Source organism: Heterodontus francisci, chromosome 13 (assembly GCF_036365525.1).
Source record: "Heterodontus francisci isolate sHetFra1 chromosome 13, sHetFra1.hap1, whole genome shotgun sequence".
Taxonomy (NCBI): Eukaryota; Metazoa; Chordata; class Chondrichthyes; order Heterodontiformes; family Heterodontidae; genus Heterodontus; species Heterodontus francisci.
Genome location: NC_090383.1, coordinates 57,141,045 through 57,165,299, shown reverse-complemented (window position 1 = coordinate 57,165,299; position 24,255 = coordinate 57,141,045). Strand labels below are relative to the sequence as shown.

Here is a 24,255-nt window from a genome sequence, read left to right as displayed (position 1 = left end):
TTATAAAAAGCCAATCATTTGTTATATGCAGTGCACTCCCAACCGAAAATACTTCCACACAAGTCAGTTTACAGATATCTGTAAACTATGACTTAGAAATGTAATGTTCACAGTGACTTTTTTGAAACAAAAGATAAACCCATAGATTTAATCCTGGGTCCTGACGTGCCAATGGCAGAACAATTGAATTCTGACCTTGTCCACCACGAACTGATTGACTGAATGCTTTGTGTATTTAATAATTGGACGTTGTGGTCATAGATGCAACGCAACCTTATCAGCAGAATAATACATTATGTGGTATTATGCTCCTAACGATATTAAATAGCACATCAGGCTCACTGTTACAACCAGGTGAGAAAGAGGTCCAGGGTTCCCTTTCAGCCTTCACTTGGTCTTACTGTAACAGGGTTTAATTTTAAACACACCGTGTCTTTAGCTTCCCCCTTGTTCACCGCTTTCCAATATAAGGCAAAGAAACCAGCACAAACAGGCTTTCTTAGGTTTAAAGAAGAAAAGTTGAAATTTATTAAACTTAAACTCTTAAGTCGGTTAACGCCTATGAATACACACCGCACCCCACGCTGGCATACATACATGATACATACATGCAAATAGAGACAGAAAAGAGCAGAAGAAAAGTAAAGTGGAAAGGTTTTGGGCAATATCTGAAGAGTTGTTACGGTTCTTCGAGCTCACTGTAGAGTCCTTGATTGTAGGTAGATCTTGCTTTTCGTTGGAGCCCATTATTCTTCTTAGACCTTGTTTGCTGTAGGAGACTTTTCTCTCTTGGGGTTCATGTGTCTTCAGTGGATTCAGAGTGTGAGAAAAAGATGGGAGCAGTCAGGAGAGAGATCTCTGCCCAAACTATACAAATTCAAAAAACTCAGATACCCAGCAGGTTAGTCATGTGACTAGCAGGTTTGACCATATCCGTTTGTGAATTCAGCCATCTTAGCAGTCAGCCTGGAATGCGAGCTCTCCCACCTTCAACGTCTGGTGATCAAAAGTCCATTGTGGGTTGAATGTGTCAGGAAATGGCTGCTTTGTCCTTCCAAACACTGCTGTTAATATGCAAATGTCTTTTCCAGCCACAGCCTTTCTTAACTCCAGTAACAGTTTAAAATCAATGTTCATGACAAAATTAATGTGCCTCATTCTTGGCAGGTGGGGGCCATGAGCAATGTCACAGAAGGTGCACTGGCACATATATAGTGCTGTACCTACTTAGGCCAGTCAGCCCCTTGAGCCTGTTTCACCATTTCTTCCTTCCTATTGGGAAGGCAGATGGAATTTAATGCAGAGAGGTGTGAAGTGCTTGGGACGAATGCACTGTAATATAAACTAAATGGTACAATTTTTAAAAGGGGTCAGAGACAGAAATCTGGTGGTGTACATATAAAAAAATCTTTGAAGGTGATAGGATAATAGAGGCATAGAGTATGAAAGCAAGGGAGTTATACTAAATCTTTATAAAACCTGGTTAGGCCTCAGCTGGAGTATTGTGTTCAATTCTGGGCCCCACACTTTAGGAAGGATGTTAAAGCCTTAGAGAAGGTGCAGAAGAGATTTCCTAGAATGAGGAACCACGGATGAGGACTTCAATTGTGGAGAGACTAGAAGGGCTGGGATGGTTCTTGGAGCAGAGAAAGCTCGGCAGGGGATGGAGAGAGGAAATGTAGTAGAGGTGTTCAAAATGATGTGAGAAACTGTGCCACCAAGAGCCTGTCGGAGGCTGAGAATTCTGCGACAAGTAACTCACCTCCTGACTCCCCAAAGCCTGTCCACCATCTACAAGGCACAAATCAGGATTGTGATGGAATATTCCCCACTTTCCTGGATGAACGAAACTCCCAACAACACTCAAGAAGCTTGACACCATCCAGAACAAAGCAGCTTGCTTGATCAGCACCCAAGCTACCACTTGCACATAGTAGCAGCAGTGTGTACCAAAATGCACAGTAGCAACTCGCCAAGCCTCCTTCGACCGCATCTTCCAAACACACAACCTCTACCACCTAGAAGGACAAGGGCAACAGACACATGGTAACTCTACTACCTGCAAGTTCCCCTCCAAGCCACAGACCATCCCGACATTGAAATATATTGCTGTTCCTTCACTGTCACTGGGCCAAAAATCTTGAACTCCCTTCTTAACAGCACTGTAGGTATAGCTAGACCTCATGGAAAGCAGAAGTTGAAGAAGGTGACTCACCAACTACACTACATCGCTGCACCCATCTTGAGAGAAATTAGGGATGGGCAACAAATGCTGGCCTTGCCAACGATGCTTACATCCGATAGCAAATACATCGGGGCAAAAAGCCCATGATGTTGGTCGTCATTCTGCTAACATGATAGCCCAATCACATTCCATTCCACCACACCATGACCCAGGGTGTAGAATGGAGTGTATGATGCATTATTCAGGTCCCTCACTTCCAACCTCTCTCCGCGCATCAATGCTGAAGACCAAGGCCTTGCATGCCTTTTGTCACTGATCTATCTCCCTTAGCCTCTTCGCGGAGCAACTTCTCATCCATGGTGATTGCAACCTCCATCTCAAATCATCATGCTCCCCCTTCTCTGATTTCCCTGTCCTCGTATTCCCTTAATCTCTCCCTTCATGTAAACTCCCTAACTCATGTCCGGGGCAGCTGGGTGGGACTGTACTCACTCGCTTCCATTCTAATCGATCTAAATGTAGCCAGAGTATCACCTGCAGTGGCTTCCTTTCCCGCTCCCGCATTGTAATCGCTGTTGCCAAGAATCTGTCCTGGGCCCCCTCCTATTTCACATCTACATGCTGCCCCTCGATGACATCGCTGACAGCAGTGTTAATGTTCACACCTCTCTCGGCTCGTCTATTGTTAAATTATCTGATTGCTGATTAGAGTATGCAGGCAAAGTCCCTCTGAACTTGCAGCCAACCTTCACTGTCACTAAGCCTGCTGATAAGGGCAACACTGTTGTTTCAGGTCTCTACCTTGTGGAGGCAGAGCACCAATTGTCTGACACCACCTCCTCCATCATTCCAAACCATGACTCCACCACCAAACTTCAAGCCATCATTTCCCAGACCATCATTGACTTCATAATTTCTTCCTATCTCGACTACTTTTTCCCCTTGTCCTGCCTGTTCTGACCTAGATCTGTGACTTTTCCGACATCCCATTTTCCCAGTTTCTCTATCGCATTTGTTCTGTTACCTCTCACACCAATGCTACTGATTGTCTTCCTTTTTCGTCAACTGAGGATTCCCCACCAGGGTTGACAGGGCCCTCAACTTGATCTGTCCCATTTCCTGCACTTCTGCCCTCGCTCTGTTCCCCTTGTCCTTACTTTCCACTCCATATTTGACATATCCTCTGCCAGCATAATGCACCACCAAGCACATCTGCCCTTCCCTTTTCAGCATCATGAGGGGACCATTCCCTCGACAACAAGCTGATCCATTCTACCACCAACCTGAACACGCATACCCTTTCCTATGGCGCCTAAACATGTTCCCTGTAAGGCCGTCTGAATTGATCTCAACTGTTAATTCAACTCAATTCAAATATCAACTTGATATAAACTTATGGACCTCAAGTACCCCCATTGCTGCCAAACTGAGAATTACATACCAGGCATCAAACCGGGACATGGACCTGCTCAACCATTGCTGGATTTGCAGGTAACTTTAGGTCATAACTTTATGACACTCCAAAATGTAATAATACTGAGACAACTGCAACCTAACATTTGGTGCAGGTTCATTGTTGGGTGTGGGCATTATTTACAAAGCCAGCATTTATTGCTCATCCCTAGTAACCCTGAGAAGGTGGGAGTGAGTTGTCTTCTTGAAGCAGTTCAACACAAGGGCAGCACAGTGGCGCAATGGTTAGCACTGCAGCCTCACAGCTCCAGCAACCTGGGTTCGGTTCTGGGTACTGCCCGTGCAGAGTTTGCAAGCTCTCCCTGTGACCGCGTGGGTTTCCTCCGGGTACTCCAGTTTCCTCCCACATGCCAAAGACTTGTGGGTTGATAGGAAAATTGGCCATTGTAAAAATTGCCCCTTGTGCAGGTAGGTGGTAGGAGAATTGAGGGTAGGTGGGGATGTGAGAGGAAAAATGGGATTAATATAGGATTAGCATAAATGGGTGGTTGATGGTTAGTTTGGACTCGGTGGGTCAAAGGGCCTGTTTCAGTGCTGTATTATTCTATGACAATGGAGTAGCTTGCTAGGCCACTTCAGAGTCAACCACAATAATGTGGAATAAAAACAAGAAATGCTGGAACCACTCAGCAGATCTGGCAGCATCTGTGGAAAGAGAAGCAGAGTTAACGTTTCGGGTCAGTGACCCTTCTTCGGAACAATAATGTGGGATTGGAGTCACAAAGGCCAGACAGCAAGTTTCCTTCCTGAAGGAAATTAAGTACACCAATTGGGATTCTATAACAATTACATACTTGTGATTGCTGTTATTGATGGCAGCTTTTTATTTCTAGATTTTGTTTTATTAAACTGGAACTCATTCTCAAGCTGCAATAGTGGGATTTGAACTTCCATTATCTGGATTATTAGTCAAGGCCTCTGGATATAATCCCTACACTACGCCTAACATTTCCCTTCATGGTAACTAAGTGTATAACACAACTTTGTTTAGCACTGCTAAATTTTGCACCTTAGAAATTGTTGTAGTTATTGTACCTACAAATGAATACACAGGAGGCTGGCTAAATCTGTTGGATTGAACAGATTGAGACACATGATAATCATATAGGGTGTTGGTTCTGGAGGTTTCTTTAAAGTTTACAGCAACCTACAGACACTATTAAATGACAATTGCATTCCATTATCTCTCACCTGCTTAAACCTTTGCCCCTAACATTGGCAATCTTGATCCAATGTTATAGGGAATGCTGAAAAATGGTAATCACACCTGAGGTTGCTAGAGCAGGGGTGTCAAAACTAATTACCTAAACCCTGGGAACTCCATTGTGTTGCTTGTTGGTCCTATTTGAACTTAGAGACTGGAGCTATGGAACAAGCTGTAGTCTCATCGGTGGATAAATTCTATATCAGAAACCTGTATGGTGTCAACAACTCTAGATCGTTGCAATTTAATGGAATTTAGATTTAAACTTTTTTCAATGCAGCCTCTAAAGCTCCATATGGAGGCCAGGAAAACCAAACACTAGTTAGTGGAAAATAATTCCCATCCAAAAGGTAAACTCAAAAAACATACTAGTGGACATACAAAAATGTGTGTCCCATCCCTTTCATCTCTCATCCCACCCATTCTTATACCATCACCATTCCCTCCCAAGCTATTTGTCCCCACAACCCAGATTCCATACCTCCTATGCATCCCCCCTCGCCTCCCATTGTGTGTCTGTGATGGAATATAGGTATTACTGCATTACTGGTCAAAGAGGATATCACAGCTGTGCTGAAGGAGGGCACTATGGAGGACTCGAGCAGTGAGGCAATATGGACAGAACTCAGAAATAGGAAGGGTGCGGTAACAATGTTGGGGCTGTACTACAGGCCTCCCAACAGCGAGCGTGAGATAGAGGTACAAATATGTAAACAGATTATGGAAAGATGTAGGAGCAACAGGGTGGTGGTGATAGGAGATTTTAATTTTCCCAACATTGACTGGGATTCACTTAGTGTTAGAGGTCTAGATGGAGCAGAATTTGTAAGGAGCATCCAGGAGGGTTTTCTAGAGCAGTATGTAAATAGTCCAACTCGGGAAGGGGCCATACTGGACCTGGTGTTGGGGAATGAGCCCGGCCAGGTGTTTGAAGTTTCAGTAGGGGACTACTTTGGGAATAGTGATCACAATTCCGTAAGCTTTAAAATACTCATGGACAAAGACGAGAGTGGTCCTAAAGGAAGAGTGCTAAATTGGGGGAAGGCCAACTATACCAAAATTCGGCAGGAGCTGGGGAATGTAGATTGGGAGCAGCTGTTTGAAGGTAAAGCCACATGTGATATGTGGGAGGCTTTTAAAGAGAGGTTGATTAGCGTGCAGGAGAGACATGTTCCTGTGAAAATGAGGGATAGAAATGGCAAGATTAGGGAACCATGGATGACAGGTGAAATTGTGAAACTAGCTAAGAGGAAAAAGGAAGCATACATAAGGTCTAGGCGGCTGATGAAAGACGAAGCTTTGAAAGAATATCGGGAATGTAGGACCAATCTGAAACGAGGAATTAAGAGGGCTAAAAGGGGTCATGAAATATCTTTAGCAAACAGGGTTAAAGAAAATCCCAAAGCCTTTTATTCATATATAAGGAGAAAGAGGGTAACTAGAGAAAGGATTGGCCCACTAAAGGACAAAGGAGGAATGTTATGCTTGGAGTCAGAGAAAATGGGTGAGATTCTAAACGAGTACTTTGCATCGGTATTCACCGAGGAGAGGGACATGACGGATGTTGAGGTTAGGAACAGATGTTTGATTACTCTAGGTCAAGTCGGCATAAGGAGGGAGGAAGTGTTGGGTATTCTAAAGGGCATTAAGGTGGACAAGTCCCCAGGTCCGGATGGGATCTATCCCAGGTTACTGAGGGAAGCGAGAGAGGAAATAGCTGGGGCCTTAACAGATATCTTTGCAGCATCCTTAAACACGGGTGAGGTCCCGGAGGACTGGAGAATTGCTAATGTTGTCCCCTTGTTTAAGAAGGGTAGCAGGGATAATCCAGGTAATTATAGACCGGTGAGCCTGACGTCAGTGGTAGGGAAGCTGCTGGAGAAGATACTGAGGGATAGGATCTATTCCCATTTGGAAGAAAATGGGCTTATCAGTGATAGGCAACATGGTTTTGTGCAGGGAAGGTCATGTCTTACCAACTTAATAGAATTCTTTGAGGAAGTGACAAAGTTGATTGATGAGGGAAGGGCTGTCGATGTCATATACATGGACTTCAGTAAGGCATTTGATAAGGTTCCCCATGGCAGGCTGATGGAGAAAGTGAAGGCGCATGGGGTCCAAGGTGTACTAGCTAGATGGATAAAGAACTGGCTGGGCAACAGGAGACAGAGAGTAGCAGGAGAAGGGAGTTTCTCAAAATGGAGACGTGTGACCAGTGGTGTTCCACAGGGATCCGTGCTGGGACCACTGTTGTTTGTGATATACATTAATGATTTGGAGGAAAGTATAGGTGGACTGATTAGCAAGTTTGCAGACGACACTAAGATTGGTGGAGTAGCAGATAGTGAAGGGGACTGTCAGAGAATACAGCAGAATATAGATAGATTGGAGAGTTGGGCAGAGAAATGGCAGATGGAGTTCAATCAGGGCAAATGAGAGGTGATGCATTTTGGAAGATCCAATTCAAGAGTGAACTATACAGTAAATGGAAAAGTCCTGGGGAAAATTGATGTCCAGAGAGATTTGGGTGTTCAGGTCCACTGTTCCCTGAAGGTGGCAACGCAGGTAAATAGAGTGGTCAAGAAGGCATACGGCATGCTTTCCTTCATCGGACGGGGTATTGAGTACAAGAGTTGGCAGGTCATGTTACAGTTGTATAGGACTTTGGTTCGGCCACATTTGGAATACTGCGTGCAGTTCTGGTCGTCACATTACCAAAAGGATGTGGATGCTTTGGAGAGGGTGCAGAGGAGGTTCACCAGGATGTTGCCTGGTATGGAGGGCGCTAGCTATGAAGAGAGGTTGAGTAGATTAGGATTATTTTCATTAGAAAGACGGAGGTTGAGGGGGGACCTGATTGAGGTGTACAAAATCATGAGGTATAGACAGGGTGGATAGCAAGAGGCTTTTTCCCCAGAGTGGGGGATTCAATTACTAGAGGACACGAGTTCAAAGTGAAAGGGGAAAAGTTTAGGGGGGATATGCGTGGAAAGTTCTTTACGCAGAGGGTGGTGGGTGCCTGGAACGCGTTGCCAGCGGAGGTGGTAGATGCGGGCACGATGGCATCTTTTAAGATGTATCTAGACAGATACATGAATGGGCAGGAAGAAAAGAGATACAGACCCTTAGAAAATAGGCGACATGTTTAGATAGAGGATCTGGATCGGCGCAGGCTTGGAGGGCCGAAGGGCCTGTTCCTATGCTGTAATTTTCTTTGTTCTTTGTTTGTTTGTATAATAGACTTAATTAGGTAGCATTTAGATATAGTTATACCTTTTAGAATTAAAGATTGAATAAATGGTCAGTTCAAGACTCACTGACATTCTCCTTTAAGAAGGTAGAGTTAAAAATTAAAAGGTCTTTCAAGGTCCCAGTTATGAACCAGAAACAAGTTGGGAAATCCATTTGTGTCTGTTGTCAGGGACTTGGAAGATAAACACACACATTGAAATATCCTGTGACACATCAGTAAGAGGTAGCAATAAAAACTTAGTTTATGGGGTTGTTGATGTAGACAGATCAGTTCGAGGTTGCTTTAAGGTAGCATAAAAAAGGCAATTATAGATAATAAAACAATAAATGGAATGGACTTACAGGAACAAGAGGTCAAGTAAACACAATTATAAACATTTTGACCAGAGAAATGCTCACAACTTCAAGAACAGGGGATTGCCAGTAAAACATTAAGTGGAGAGTTAGTTAATGATGCTTTCAAGATCTATATTTGGTAGTAAGAAAAACACAAAACACCTATATGCTAATAAGTCATATGACACCTTAGCAACAGTATAAACACGAGAGTGTTTTTGAAGCAAAGATTAGAGGTGTTGAATTCCTCAAACAATACTTCTCACCCCATAGTTTACTCAGGGGATTGAAGGTAAAAGTTCACTTTAAATTTTGGTGGATATTCTAATATATTTTGCTGTAACATTAGCAAGGTTAAACTTTTGGATTCTATGTTAGAAATAAGATTGTTACATCTTAGTAATATTTGATTGTGATATACTTATCCACTTGTGTATTGCATGTTAAATTCTTTAATATATAAAAAAGTTAATAAATCATCTCCTGTAGTATTCTGTATACAACTACAAGAAACCCCTCTGTCTCTAAGTGGAGAGATACATATTGAAGAGTTTCCCAGACCCTTATAATATCTGGGATATTTATGACTGCCATTATTTTTTAAAATACCCTATCCGAAAGATGGTAATATTCTTAGTTTTCTTTCTTTGAGGGAAAGTTAGTTCAATCCTTTGGACCTAAATAAGTGTCTATAAGAATTTGTCTGGTTTGAACTTAAAGGAGATTCATAGGAATGTATTCCTGATTTAGTTTAGTCCTTATAAGGGATTAAAGTCATAAATCACTTCATCTCCTCTACCACCCCCACCCATGTTCCCCTTCCTTTTCTGCTTTCCCCCCCCCCCCCCCCCCCTTCTCTTCAAATTGCTCTAGCCAGGTTAACTTTGTTCTTGGTCTCCCCTGCCACCCACCATCCCTCTTATGCCATTTCTCTATTCCCCGCCCCCCCCAACCACCAATTCCTTCCAGCTAGGGTAACTTTGTTGTTGAGCTCCCCTTCCCTTCCACTGTTTTTTCTCCTCCAACGCACCCGGTCAACAATTGGCAGCTGTATGTGCACCAATCTCCACCCACCAAATCAACACACTGACCAACCAGAACAGTGTGGATAGACAAAAACTAATATATAAATTTTAAAAACCAACAGCTTAAGTGCATGCACCATTTTGAAAGAGATTCTATACATATACAAAATGTCTCATTTTGCTCCAAGCTTACCCAACAGCTTGAGCATTGTTACTGCAAAAGTGGCACACCTACCTCTTACCAGACACTGCCAAGGAGGAAGAACAAGAACAAGAAATGCTGGAATCACTCAGCAGGTCTGGCAGCATCTGTGGAAAGAGAAGCAGAGTTAACGTTTCGGGTCAGTGACCCTTCTTCGGAACTGACAAATATTAGAAAAGTCACAGATTATAAGCAAGTGAGGTGGGGGTGGGGCAAGAGACAACAAAGGAGAAGGTGCAGATTGGACCAGGCCACATAGCTGACCAAAAGGGCACGGAGCAAAGGCAAACAATATGTTAATGGTGTGTTGAAAGACAAAGCATCAGCACAGATTAGGTGTGAATACACCGAACATTGAACAGCAGCAAGTGCAAACCTGAAAAAAAAAATGCTTACCCACTGTTTTTTTCAAGTTTGCACTTGCTGCTGTTCAATGTTCAGTGTATTCACACCTAATCTGTGCCGATGCTTTGTCTTTCAACACACCATTAACATATTGTTTGCCTTTGCTCCGTGACCTTTTGGTCAGCTATGTGGCCTGGTCCAATCTGCACCTTCTCCTTTGTTGGCTCTTGCCCCACCCCCACCTCACTTGTTTATAATCTGTGACTTTTCTAATATGTCAGTTCCGAAGAAGGGTCACTGACCCGAAACGTTAACTCTGCTTCTCTTTCCACAGATGCTGCCAGACCTGCTGAGTGATTCCAGCATTTCTTGTTTTTGTTTCAGATTTCCAGCATCCGCAGGATTTTGCTTTTATTTTACTGCCAAGGAGGAGGTGCCCTCCTCTCTGTCCTCCAAGCTTTGCACTATTTTTAATGCAGGCAGCTGCCTAGGACATTGCTGGTTTTGATGTCACAGGCATTGCAATTGAGTAGCTTGCAAGTGCGCCTCCTGCCATTGCAGCGTCAACAAATGCAACCGATCGCCAATGCATTAGAGATGCTCGACAAAAGCCGGGAGTCTCCTTTTAAAAGTGGGGAGAACATAAATGGTCTCTACTGTATTGGTTTTATGCACATTCTGCCAATCAGCCAAGATGCTATAAGGCAGTAGGCTACTTCCCTATCCTTTTGGGTATAGGCAAATAGTCCAGGAGGACCAGCTAGGATAAGCCAAGTTTAAAAAAAGGTTGCACACAAAATGCAAGACAATAATGAACTTACAGAATGGACATGTAAAAGTCAAATGAATTTCAATATAGCTATATGTCAGGTGCTGCACTTTGTTTCTGAGTAGTATGTGGTCTCCTCCCTCCTACCAAAAAGTAACTGGGTAGAGGAGCAAAGGGATATACAGGTATAGATTCACTGATCATTAAAAAATCATAATGCACATTAACAAGACTAGTTAAAATACAAACAATGCACTGGGATTCATTTCTAGAAGAATGTAACTGGAAAGCAGATAAGTTATGTTAAACTTGCATAAAACCTTGGTTAGACCACAAAAATGTTGTGCACAGTTCTTGTCTCTGTATTACTAAGAGGGATTATAGAAGCAAAGTGCAAAAATATATTTACAAGAACGATACCAGAACTGAGGTTGAACATGCCTGGGCTGTTTTCTCTGGAAAAAAGACTGAGACCACCAGATAGATCTTTTAAGATTATGAAGGGCTTTGAAAAGGTAGACAGAGACATATGGAATCCAAAAATAGGGGCCATGGATATGTCAATAAATCCAATAAGGAATTTGAGAAGCTTTTTCCAGAGTGTGGAATTTACTACCACAGAGCAGTTGGAACAAATAGCTTGGATGTATTTGAGAAGCTAGTGAAGTACATGAGGAAGAAAGGATTCCATGGCTATGCTGATAGGGTGAGTTGAAGCAGGGTGGGAGGAGGCTGGTGTGAAACATAACCACTGGCCTAGACCAGGCAGGCCAAATGGCTTGTTTCTGTGCCATAAATCCTATATAACTCATCTTGATATGCATTCTGCAGAATTACAATATATTACAGCAATAAAAAGGATGCAAGTTAAGTGTTATCCAAAAGCAAAAGATCGAATTCAACTTCAGTGCTTTGACAAATGTGGCCCAGGATTGCTGTCCGCGCTGGTAAAACTTGAACTCGTCAAAATTTGATAATGCATTTGTGAAACAATTTTTGAAAAATTCAGGTCAATTTCATTATGTTGGATAACAAAATCAAGGTCAGAAGACAGATTTTAAATGTAAACCAAATTTATTTTGCTCTTAAGTAGTGTTCTTGAAGCACTACAGCATGGTAAACAATGTAAATTAGTACAAGTCATCTCAAAAGCCATCAGTATTTTCATGAGCTGTTTATAAAGATGCAGCCTATGCTAACTCGATAAATATTTAACCACTTTCACTTAGAATTAATGAAGGCTCACAAATGAGCAACACTCCTCATTGAGGAAAACAAAAAGCTGTTGTCGACAAAGCGACAGCACATACACAAAAAAATTCATAAAAAATAACCAAGTGTACTGTGTTCCCAAGTCATTCAAGATGCTTTGCACTGGGATGATATGCACATGATCTTGCCGCAAACTTATCTGGCTAGAATTGCTTTAATTCAGTCAAGCATTACCATTTCTTCCAACTACCCATGGATACAATTGAAAAGCAGCTCTGGGACATGCCTGACACACAACCCTTTGAACATTTCCACCCCCCTGCCCCCCCCCCCCCCCCCCCCCCGCACAGATCACTTTCATTCCTAGACGGCAAAAAAAAGGCTATGCTACAACAAAGTAACACACACCTAATTTGAGATTGGTGATCAATTACAGAAGATAATTCCTATATCTGTTGTACACTTTGCAAGCAGAGGCACAAGCAAAGTCCACTTTTCAGCTCTCCTCTGTTCCCCCCCCCTCCCAAAACCATAAAATGGGGCACAAGAGATCTTTAAAAAGTGATTTAATTCATACAACTGCATGCAAATCTAAACAAAGATGACAAAACTTTTAATTTATAACAATGGAAAAAAGGTATTACACAAGAAAACTGCCATAGAAATTGCATACTAAGTAAAAAGAGCTACTGGGTGATAAAGGATTTAATATACATATATTGGCATTGTTTTTGGTCAACACACACAGATGTGCAATTACTTTCTGCAAAGCTACATCAACGGTGGCTGAACAGAAGAAATGGCACAACTTGGTTTACTCCATACTTCTCAATCAACCATTTCCTCAGGAATTTCATGTGGGTTAAGAATTCCAGGAACAGACATCTGAAGTTTATGCTTTTCTTCTTGGGCCTGGCGTAAAGCAGCCTCTCTTTCTTCCAAGAACAAGTCAGCGCTGTCTTCTCCAGCAAACTCCTACAAACAAAAACTACATTTGTAACACAAGGAAAAAAAACACTCCAGTTTTGACAAAAATGTTTTTTCATATCCAATTAGGAACAATTCCATTCTTCTTCTGCAGAAGCAGTCATCTCAAGGCCACTTATTCCCCACTAACTTGTATCAATGCAAAAAGAACACTTACTTCGCTTATGTTAAGCCATGAAGCAGGTTTGTTTCAGAACCAATAGATGTTTTACATTATGTTGCCAGTTTTGATAGATCAGTTGGCTTCCTGGTAACTCTCAACCCATTTACATTTCCACGGCCACCATTTTTGATTTTCAGCGTAGCTAGGTGAAAGCTGCAAATCTAATAGCTCTCTAGTACCTCCTTCAAGTGGCCATTCATGTGCAAGCCTGACCAGTAGCACTGGAAAGCTGCTGTTTTATCATGCCATGCATCACAGCTGCACACACATTTCGTTTAAGCATGAATCACTGGACAGCAAAACAAGGAGTAGGAACACTCCCCTCCCCAGCTACAATTTGCTGCTAGCACAAAACTAGGAATCAAATCTGCAGCTTAACTGCATTCCAGTAGTGCAGCTCCAAGCCAAATCTGTGAAGCTTTGTACAATATTTAACTAATGTTGGACAGGCGAGCTTGACATGAAGGTGTCAGTTTAAAAAAATAACTACACCTACCATATAAAGTAAAATCTCATTCAAAGAAGCTTCTTACATTCAACTCACTTGAGAACATGTTTTTACTCTTTCTAAAAATAGCTCATCCCCAAATTCCATTTGCTTAAAGGCTTTTGAAAATCTAGTTTTCTTTTTCATAAAACTGAAATCAGGAATGAGCCCTAGTTTCATAATCAGATATCGAAGGTATAGGTGAAACGGCAACGGTTTTACCAAATTGAACAGAATGAAATTTCTACAGCAGTATTTTCATACTCAATAGATTCTGCAGACAGCAACTCAAATTTTAGTGAAATTGACTGGAGAACTGTACCATCTGTGTCAAATTAGAAAATATCTTTAGGGCTAGCCACTAACTCTATACCAAGGCTGCTGGGCCTGCCATGGAGCAAAAGGAACAAAATTTGTAAAACTGCAAAAATTTCCTGTCCACTTTCCTTCTAGTAAGATCAAATCAGTTCATGCTGCAATAGTTGATACATCAGTTCTCCAGGCACTTTCATGAATACTATTCAGTGAAGCTTGGAACTCGCATGTGACATTTCCATATTTGACAAATATCTTGGTATGAGGTTTTGCTATATTCTGAAATCTTTTAATTAGACCAGAACTGCCTTACCTTGATTTGCACAAGAAAATCTCTCAGATGCTCTTTAAAAGCTGCAATGTCCTGATTTAAACTGAAAAGCCCCGTTACAAATAATTTCACTTGTGCCCTGTTAGAAAAAGAAAATTTAAGTTAGAAAGAAAAATAATGATTTTAAAAAAGCTTGCTTTAATCAATTAAGACCAACTTACTCTTGCAGATGTGGAAAAGCAGATTTCAGTAGATTGGCCACATAATCCTGAATGAATACATGATTAGTGACAGGATTTGTTGGGTTAAGGGGAATTGATATTTTTCCTTCCTCCACCAGGTTAAACATGTATGCAAGTATTGATGCATGCATCGTCAAACCTACAGAAAAAGATATACAGATTAAAATCAACTTTCACATGAACATGGATGCAATTCTGAAAACATTACAAATATTTATCTACAATCCTCAATTTAGCAGAGAGTTGGTGAGAATTAGTTTAAACTTCAGAATCAGTTACAAGTAATCCAAATATACAACTGCAACATGCCACACACACGTGATGGAATTAACTACTGCAGCACCAAGTTCTATTCACCCATCACCCTGTCCTCACTGACCTACATTGACTCCCATTCCCCCAAGCTCAATTTTAAAATTCTTGCCCAGATCTTTAAATTCTCCCATGGCTTAATCTATTTCTGGAACCTTCTCCAGCCCTACTATCCAAACTCCATTCTGCCTACTCTAGCCTTTAGTTTCTAGGTTTGTTAGTGTTCCTCACAGCTATGGAGTGTTTTACCTGTTATAATTAAGCAGCATTTTGCATTCAATGCCATATATCATAGAATATTCATAAATTACAAACTTATACTTTACATTATAAACAAGTTGTTTATTGCTGAGAAGCATTATAACAGAATCCAGCCTAACTCGAAAACAGAACAAGGCTTGGAACACCACAACTTTAAGTACTATATTACAACAGAGGAAATACTGTATTGTATCTTCAGATGCACGAAGATCACTGGAAGGTGAAAACACATTACTGCACAATCCAGTTAGTTTTTATCAATTCAATTTGATTTTGAACACATATGCAGTCATAGATCACAGAAATTGAAACACAAGAGGCCATTTCCACCCACCAGGTTGGTCTTTGCCACTGCTAACTCATACTGGAGGTATTAATTAGTCTCATTTTCCTGCTCTAGTCCTGTGGCAATTTTTTTTTTTTTTAAATAACAGTTCTAACTCCTGTGAACACTGAAGCATTCAGTAACTACTTGTGGTAATCTATTCAATATTCCAACAACCCTTAATGTTAAATTCCTTCTAGCCTTAAACAAAGATTTGTGTTTACATGGTGCCTTTCATAATCTCAGGATATGCCTAAGTGCTTTACAACAAATGAAGTCCTTTTGAAGTGCAATCACTATTGTAATGCAGGAAATTCAACAGCCAATTTGCACACAGCAAGATCCAACATGTTTCTAGTATTAATCCTAATTTTATGCCCACTTATTGCTGATTCACCAACAGAAATAATATTTCACTCTTAAAATCTCAAGTCCTTTAACATTGTTGAACACTTCTATTAGACCTACCCTTAACGGATTGTTTTCACTGGAACGACGGAGGTGGAGGGAGACATGATAGAGGTTTACAAAGTTATGAGCGGCATGGACAGAGTGGATAGTCAGAAGCTTTTTCCCAGGGTGGAAGAGTCAGTTACTAGGGGACATAGGTTTAAGGTGAGAGGAGTAAAGTTTAGAGGGAATGTGCGAGGCAAGTTCTTTACACAGAGGGTGGTGAGTGCCTGGAACTTGCTGCCGGGGGTAGGTGGTGGAAGCAGGTACGATAGCGACGTTTAAGAGGCATCTTGACAAATACATGAATAGGATGGGAATAGAGGGATACGGACCCCGGAAGTGCAGAAGGTTTCAGTTTAGGCAGGCATCAAGATCGGCGCAGGCTTGGAGGGCCAAATGGCCTGTTCCTGTGCTGTACTGTTCTTTGTTCTTAACCTTTACTGCTCCAGTGAATATAGCCCCAATTTTCAAGACTATTACCTCTTCAATATCATTGTGAATCTTTTTTTTCCCATAGCCCCAATATTCTCTCATGATATGCCCAAAATGTCTGTTCTCTAGAGCGATCAACTCTATTTACAGCCTTAAAATGCTATTTGCCATAAATTGATAGGTTAGAAAGAATTAATGATTTCAAAAATGTAATTCATTCCACAAATTATTAACTTGCAGAAACTAACTAAATGCAAATAAAGAAAATTTCACATGAAAGATGAATTTGTAATCCAGAATTGGTCTATGGAGTCAAATGGCATTTATTACAAAATTGCTACTTAGTTACTAGTTAGAATAGGCAAGGCATTATGCCGATTGTCTTTACCCACAAGACTTTCTGTGGTGCTGCAGTAAGTCATAAATACCAGAACAACCCAGTGTTTGGTTCCTGGACTGTTTCAAGTTAACTAATTTCAGCAGAGGCAACAGCTGATAAGCTACAGTAAGCCTTAATACTATTTAGAGTCATACAGCACAGAAACAGGCCCTTCGGCCCATTGTGTCCATGCCGTCCATCAAGCACCTATCTATTCTAATCCCATTTTCCAGCACTTGGCACGTAGCCTTGAATGCTATGGCGTTTCAAGTGCTCATCTAAATACTACTTAAATACCGTGAGGGTTCCTGCCTCTACCACCCCTTCAGGCAGTGCGTTCCAGTTTCCAACCACCCTCTGGGGGAAAACATTTTTCCTCAAATCCCCTCTAAATCACCTGCCCCTTACCTTAAAAAAAAAAAAAAATCTGCCCCCAGATTACTGACCCCTCCGCTAAGGGAAAAAGTTTCTTCCTATCTATCCTATCAATACCCTTCATAATTTTGTATACCTCAATCATGTCCCCTCTCAGCCTTCTCTGCTCTAAGGAAAGCAACCCTAGCCTATCCAATCTCTCCTCATAGCTGAGGAATTAGCAAGGAAAAAGCCCAGGTTACCATTTCTGATCGCTATCCAAGGACTCATTGAAAATCTAACTGAACAAGAGTGAGAATAGGATTGGGCTCAGCTAAAGTAGCCCCACACACTGTCAAATAGTTGGTCAGCATTTGATCTCCATGATCACGTGTTGATTCACTTAGGCAAAGCCCCTGTGTAACTGTACCCCAACAAGAACCAATTCCCAATTAGTGGGTGCCATGAGCACAGAATACATCAGTTGACAAAACTCAATGTACAATTGTTGTTTCGACTGAATGCTGAAGTGTGTGCTTAATCTAGCACATTTGACTTTGGCCAAGTTTTGTTGCACTTCTGTTCTGATACAGAATGCTGAGATTCAAATTAAGAGAACCAAATTAAAATTCCTAATCTTGTTGCAATAGGTATTTGGACTTCAAAAAAAAACTTGCCAGTTTCTAATATCCCATTTTATTGTACACTCCAGCTGAAGATCAGTCATGCAGGAACAAATAAGATGACACCAGAGCTGGTCATATCCATTAATGGGCATGGAAATATAGCCATAAAATACCCAAAGCAGATATTAACTAATCAAATTTCCAATTAGAAGCTCCCTATGAAGATTGACTTTTCAAATCCAAATCCTTAACCAACTATAATTCAACTTATTATACAAGTAAATAATGTAATATTCAGTTGGTTGCAACAAAGCTCAAAAGCAGTGAAATCAAATATGCTATATTGCTACTCATGCAAAGTCCTTACCAGCAGTGTGAGATGTATCTGTGACAACAGAAAATATATGCTGAAGAATATCACAAAAGTATGTCTGATAGAAACTTTGTGCAGCTGCCTCTTCCTGGGCAACATTTTGCAGAAGAGTATAGAGAATCTGTAGACCTGTTATAGAAAACATTTTGGTTGCAGGAACTTCGCTGTCAGAAGTATTAATTTTACATGGTCAAATTTACGATGTATAATTTTAACAAACCTGTATCAGCAACATTTCTCATGGTGTGTTTAAAAGCCCAGATTATAGAATCTAAAACTAGCTTAAATTGTGCTGGAGGAATGGCTAAGAATGCTGGGAAACAATGCGAATTTACAGCTTGTAAGAGCAAGAAGAAATTTGATCTATGTTCAGGATATTCCTCGAAGTCCTGAAATGAAAGAAAATAAAAGTTTTGAGATGGAACTGGAATTTTAAAAGAAATTCAGCAAAGAGAACACAAACATTAAAAATCTCTAGAGCACAGAAAAGCAAAATTCTACTGTATCCATGAGGTTTCCTGATTAAGGCTGCACTGCTGTAAGACGTAACGGTTATTTTAAAGTGTTAGCCCAGTGCCACACTAATCTGCAACGTGGTCAGTTTTCAGAGCAGAATAGAAAAGACCTGGTCATTGGCTGGCTAAGTTTGGGAACAGACTCTGCACAGCCCAGGAGCAGCAAGAAAATGAGAGAGAGAGAGATAAGAGGGTTCATAATTTCATCAGCTATTAAATGCAAAACGAAAGAAAAATACATTTCCCAAGGATGCATATTAAAGGCCTATAAAAAGCATTAAACTGGTTTAGTTTTTTTCACTTCACCTCAACATCATGTATGCATCATCCCTGGCCTGGGACAAGTGTGCTGCTTTAGGACCTATCCCAGGATGCTAGAATTACCCCAACAGAGTTGTGTTGTCACATTTTATTGTTCTAAAGCCCCCACTTAGCATATGCGCATGACAGAGATGGGAGTTCAGTGTGTAGGGAATCATGGTAATAAACCTATTGCCCACTACTTTTTAGCATAGTGTGATGGAATTCCAAGACACGACCCTAATACATACATAGATGGAAAATTGTAACAATTTAAATGAAAGCATGAAGCAAAAACCTCAAGGCATGAAATAGCTACTCTTTGTATTCCGGCAGTAAATACTCTGATCTTCTCAAAACTATACATTACACTGAATCAGTTTAATTTTGGTCATCAGCGCTTTCAAACCAAAAATCCTCATTGGACAATTTTTTCCCTCTCCTTTGCTGAGGGCAAGAGCTCATCTTGGGGTAAAAGTAGGGCCATGCAGTTTTGAAACCAACACACTATGGCTTACAATCTCATCTAGGGTTCAGAACATTAAAAGTTTTTAGCAAGATAAAGGCACCTCCAAAAGTCCATCCCTTTTCATTTCACCTTAATTATTCACCCCATGACCGTGGCTCAGATTTTGCAGTCAGTGGTAAATCAACAGTGCCCACTACTGACCTCAAAGAAAGCTGCCCATTAAAATTCCCTCTAACTTCTCTTCGTTGTGCGCGGTCAGCTTGTTCCGAAGAAGGGTCACTGACCCGAAACGTTAACTCTGCTTCTCTTTCCACAGATGCTGCCAGACCTGCTGAGTGATTCCAGCATTTCTTGTTTTTGTTTCAGCTTGTTCCACTGCATGGCCCCCTTAAGATTGCCACGCAAACACGCATCTTAAAAAGGGCCTGCCTGCCATAGCCTGCTTGTTCCCTGCGCAGCACATTCCCCTTCCTTGCTGGGCAGTTGCATGGCTTAGAGGGAACATTGCTGCCCACAAGGATCGAGCGATCTCTATGGCATGGATTTCCTCTCTCCAGATATTAGTTTGAATCAAGTCAAGAGGGGTTCCAGGCGTCCAGCTAAAGTGACATCACTGGCACAAATCCTGAAAGTTCTCAACTAACACCATCAAGGGGCACCAGCAAAGATCAGGAAGGAGTTCACTGCCACCTTTACATAGCAACATTGGGTGGGCAATAAATGTGGACTTGCCATCACACATGGTGAGCAAATTTTAAAAACTTGCACTGATAACAGTACATATAAAAACAGTACCAATTCTTAATTTAAGAAATGTTTACACTTTATCCTAATATTCCATGCATGACCATTGTCATTTCCCAATTCCCATTGCTCTATTCACGCCAAGCCACTACCCAATCAAGAATGAAGTCAGATATATTCTTTCTATTCTTAAACTGGAAATGAGGATAATTGTATCCAATGAGCCTTTTATCTCACCTTGTTAATCATATTTAAAGTGCATTCGAAGACAGCATCAAATATCTGAGGAATTTCAGATGTGATATGTCCACCCAGTTTATTCACGATGGTTGCCATGGTGCTAAGAACTTCTGGTTCTCTAGCAGCTGGTACATTTCTCTGGTAGTCAATAAGCACTGCATCCAGCAATGGAGGAACAAAATTTTCACCGACCTAGAATAACCAACATTGTAAAGTTAACTTTTCCACACCAATTTGAACAGTAACTAATTGTAGTTTGTTTCAAGAATAGAGTCTTATGCACATATCTGATGAATTTAGGGGTTCTTTGAAGAAAGCAACCATATATAAAAACCATTAATTTCAGTACATGAAACATGTGAAAAGTCTATGTTTACCTCCTCTAATGGGAGATTCAAATATTAAAAGCATCCACATTTAACTGCTACACCAGTAGGTGTCACTGATGACTTTTAATGTTAAAAAGATGTTACATAAGAACACAAGAACTAAGAGCAGGAGTAGACAACTCAGCCCCTCGAGCTTGCTCCGCCATTCAATATGATCATGGCTGATCTCATCTCGGCCTCAACTCCACTTTCCATAACCCTTCAACCCATTACTAATTAAAAATCTGTATCTCCTCCTTAAATTTACTCAATGTCCCAGCATCCACCGCACTCTGGGGTAGCGCAGACTCACGACCCTTTGAGAGAAGTAATTTCTCCTCATCTTGGTTTTAAATCTGCTACCCCTTATCCTAGAACTATGATCTCTCGTTCTGGATTGCCCCACAAGAGGAAACATCCTCTAAGTCTAATTTGTCAATCCGCTTAATCATCTTATATACCTCAATTCGATCTCCTCTCATTCTTCTAAATTCCAGAGTGAGAAGGCCTAAACTGCTCAATCTCCCTTCATAAGACAAACCCCTCATCTCTGGAATCAATCTAGTGAACCTCCTCTGAACTGCCTCCAATTAAGAGCTTGCTTGTCCCATAACGCTATGGATATTGATACCTGTCGGTCACATTAGGCCTACTGTGAAGTCTAATGAATAAACTGATTAGAGTCTGCAAATAAGTGCAGACTCTAGCCACCAGGTGCTGCTTTAGAGGATCCACCTGTCTGCAAACAAAGAACATATACAAACATTGCGCCTGTTTCAGCTAAACAAAATAAGTGACAGCCATTCGTTGGTTCATTCCTCAGGGCAATGCCTTGACCAGAGTCAAACGGCCTAGTTTAACTTTCAAGCAAAGCTTGACAGTTAACTGTCAGTCACTGTAAACTGGTGCATTCTCCATGGCAACACCTCTGCCAGAGTTCACTTGCCAATCAGCACGCTCTTCTCATACAGTACAAGTTGTCGTTGTCCCTTACATTGGTATTCTTGCAGTTTGTCCTGATGACTGCAAGACGAAAAGCTTCAACATGTCTCTATTTTCAGCAATACTCATTTTTATAAAAGTTAAATTAGCAATCAAGTTTCCTTCTAATTTGAGGTAGTTTTGACCCTTTGCTAGAGCTCCAATGTCATTTTTCCACCCCCCCCCCCCCCCCCACCCCCGGCCAGCCTTTCGGCACACTTAGGCCTCTTATGCCTTGTTGGTGCCCCTGGTCTGTCCTGCTTCTAGTGCAGCTCTGTTCCTGTGTCACTGGCTAGCTTCTCCAGGCACCGGTTCCCACCTCTCAATTCAGCTATTCTGGCTGATGTAATTTCCCTTGTTTACCTGAACCTGCTTTAATACAGGTCCTCAATGTAGTCAACCTTCACACACAACTCCGCTCCTATGCTAGTAGTTCCTACAGAAGTCCTTTCCAATGAGTATAATAAAAACAAAGTATTTAGCACCACCCCACCAAGTTTTATTTTTAAAACCAAAATTTCAACAACTGATCCAAACTGAAGTCTGAGATAAACTTCAGCAGGCAAGTGAGCATGGTTGGAAAGTTATGCAAGAAAACCTCATCATTGCTCTCTGTTCTATACTGCTCCCACCCACCCCTTTCATCCTCTTTACCAAGCACCTCCCCCCACCCCACCATTTCACCATTTTCCCCAATATCATTGCAGACCTCCTTTGACCCGAGACCAATTACCCCCCACTTTCATTGTGCTTGCCTTCAAGACTAGACGCTTTTATCAAAATGTCTTCATGACAAAAATAGGGAATGTGGTTGACTGAAAGGGACTGTAAACAGCACAGCAGATTGAACAGATAAATGGCTGATGAAATTTAATATGGGGAAATGAGAGGTGATGCATTTTCAGAAGAGAGTGAGAGGAAATATTAAAAAGAGTGAAGGCAGAGACACTCAGGGTTCAGCTGTACAAAGCAGGAGGACAAGTTGATAAAACTGTTGGGAGAATGTAAACAAAGGATCCTTAGTTTACAAACAGGGACATTGAGTGCAACAGCAAGATGATAATGTTAACCCTACATATATCATTGGTTAAGCCAAAGTTAGAACACAAGCTAGGTGCCTTACTCAAGAATATCAAGAGGGTGCAGAAAAACACACTAGGGATGAGTGGCTTCACTGTAGAAGACAAAAAATATACTAGAAATAGTGGGGAACCAAGGGTCTAATGAGAGTGAGAAACTTCAAGCAATTAAGAAAAAAAAAGTACTGGAGAAATTAATGGGACTAAAACCCTAACAAAACCCCTGGACCTAACAGCCTTCATTCCTAGGGTTCTAAGAGGTGGCTGCAGAGATAGTGGATGTACTGGTTGTGATCTTCCAAATTCCCTAGATTGTGGGACGGTCCCAGTGGATTGTAAGGGACAAAATATACCACTATTCAAGAAAGGTGGGCAAGGAAAAACAGGACGACATGACAGGTTAGCCTGACATCAGGCATTGGGAAAATGCTGGAATCTATTATTAAGGATGTGGTGACGGAGTATTTAGATGATCATACTATGAGTAGGCTGAGCCAACATGGATTTATAAAGAGAGAAAGTATTTTTGAGGATATAACTAGTAGGGTAGATTTTTGGAAAACTGTGAATGTCGTATACTTGGATTTTCAGAAGGCATTCGATAAGCTGCCATACAAAAAAGGCTGCTACACAAGGACTCATGGGATTGGGGACAATATATTATAGCATGGATAGAGGATTGGGTAAAGGACAAAAAGTAGGAATAAATCAGTTATTTTCAGTGTGGCAGGCTTTTACTAGTGGGGTGCCGTTAAGAATCAGTGCTGGGGCTTCAGCTGTTTGCAATCAATATTAATGACGCAGAGTGTAATATATCCTAGTTTGCCGAGGATATAAAGCTAGGTAGGAAAGTAAACTGTGAGGACAACATAGGTCTGCAAAGGGATATGGACAGGTTAAGCAAATGGGCAAGAAGGTGGCAGATGGGAGTATAATGTGGGGAAATGTGAGGTTATTCATTTTGGTAGGAAGAATAAAAAATACTTCTAAATGGTGAGAAATATTGAATGGTGGTAGCCAGAGGGATTTGGGTGTCCCTGTTGATTAAACAAAGTTAATATGCAGGTCAGCAAGCAACTGGGAAGCCAAATGGTATGTTGGCCTTATTACAAAGGAGGTTGGAGTAGTTGTGCTGGGCTTTGGTGAGATCACACCTGAGATACTGTGTACAGTTTGGTCTCAGTACTTAGATGGGGTGCAATGAAGGTTCACTAAATTGATTGCTGGGATGACAGGATTCTTCTATATGGAGAAATCGAGTAGAATGAGCCTATCCTCTGAGTTAACAAAAAGAGAGAGGTAATAAGATTCTGAGGAGGCCTGACAGGGTAGATTCTATTTTCTCTGCCTGCAGAGTCTGGAACTAGGAAGCATAGTCTCAAGATAAGGTGTCAGCCATTTAGGACTGGAATGAGGGGGGGGAAAAAATGAGGACTGTGAATCTTTGGAATTCTCTACCCCAGAGGGCTGTGGATGCCCAGTTGCTGAATATATACACAAGACAGGTCAATAGATTTTAGAATACCAAGGGTGTAGAGATATGAGGGTCAGGCAAGTAAATGGAGTTGAAGATAAA

The 24,255-nt window shown here is 41.3% G+C and overlaps 1 protein-coding gene across 6 annotated transcripts in view; it reads right to left on the bottom strand.

Annotated features, from left to right (window-relative positions):
• Nucleotides 1–12,332: 12,332 nt before the first annotated feature.
• LOC137376392 (exportin-1) overlaps nt 12,333–24,255 on the bottom strand; it is a 54,285-nt gene continuing 42,362 nt past the window's right edge. For 5 of the 6 annotated variants that reach the window (XM_068044859.1, XM_068044861.1, XM_068044860.1 and 2 more), the window contains 6 exons: nt 20,249–20,443; nt 18,204–18,372; nt 17,978–18,112; nt 14,448–14,607; nt 14,269–14,365; nt 12,333–12,978 (listed from right to left, as the gene is read on the bottom strand). In XM_068044859.1, the coding sequence (XP_067900960.1) occupies nt 12,832–12,978; nt 14,269–14,365; nt 14,448–14,607; nt 17,978–18,112; nt 18,204–18,372; nt 20,249–20,443 (903 nt within the window). In that variant the 3' untranslated portion in view covers nt 12,333–12,831. The remainder of the gene's footprint in view (nt 12,979–14,268; nt 14,366–14,447; nt 14,608–17,977; nt 18,113–18,203; nt 18,373–20,248; nt 20,444–24,255) is intronic. The other variant, XM_068044863.1, reaches the window with a different exon arrangement.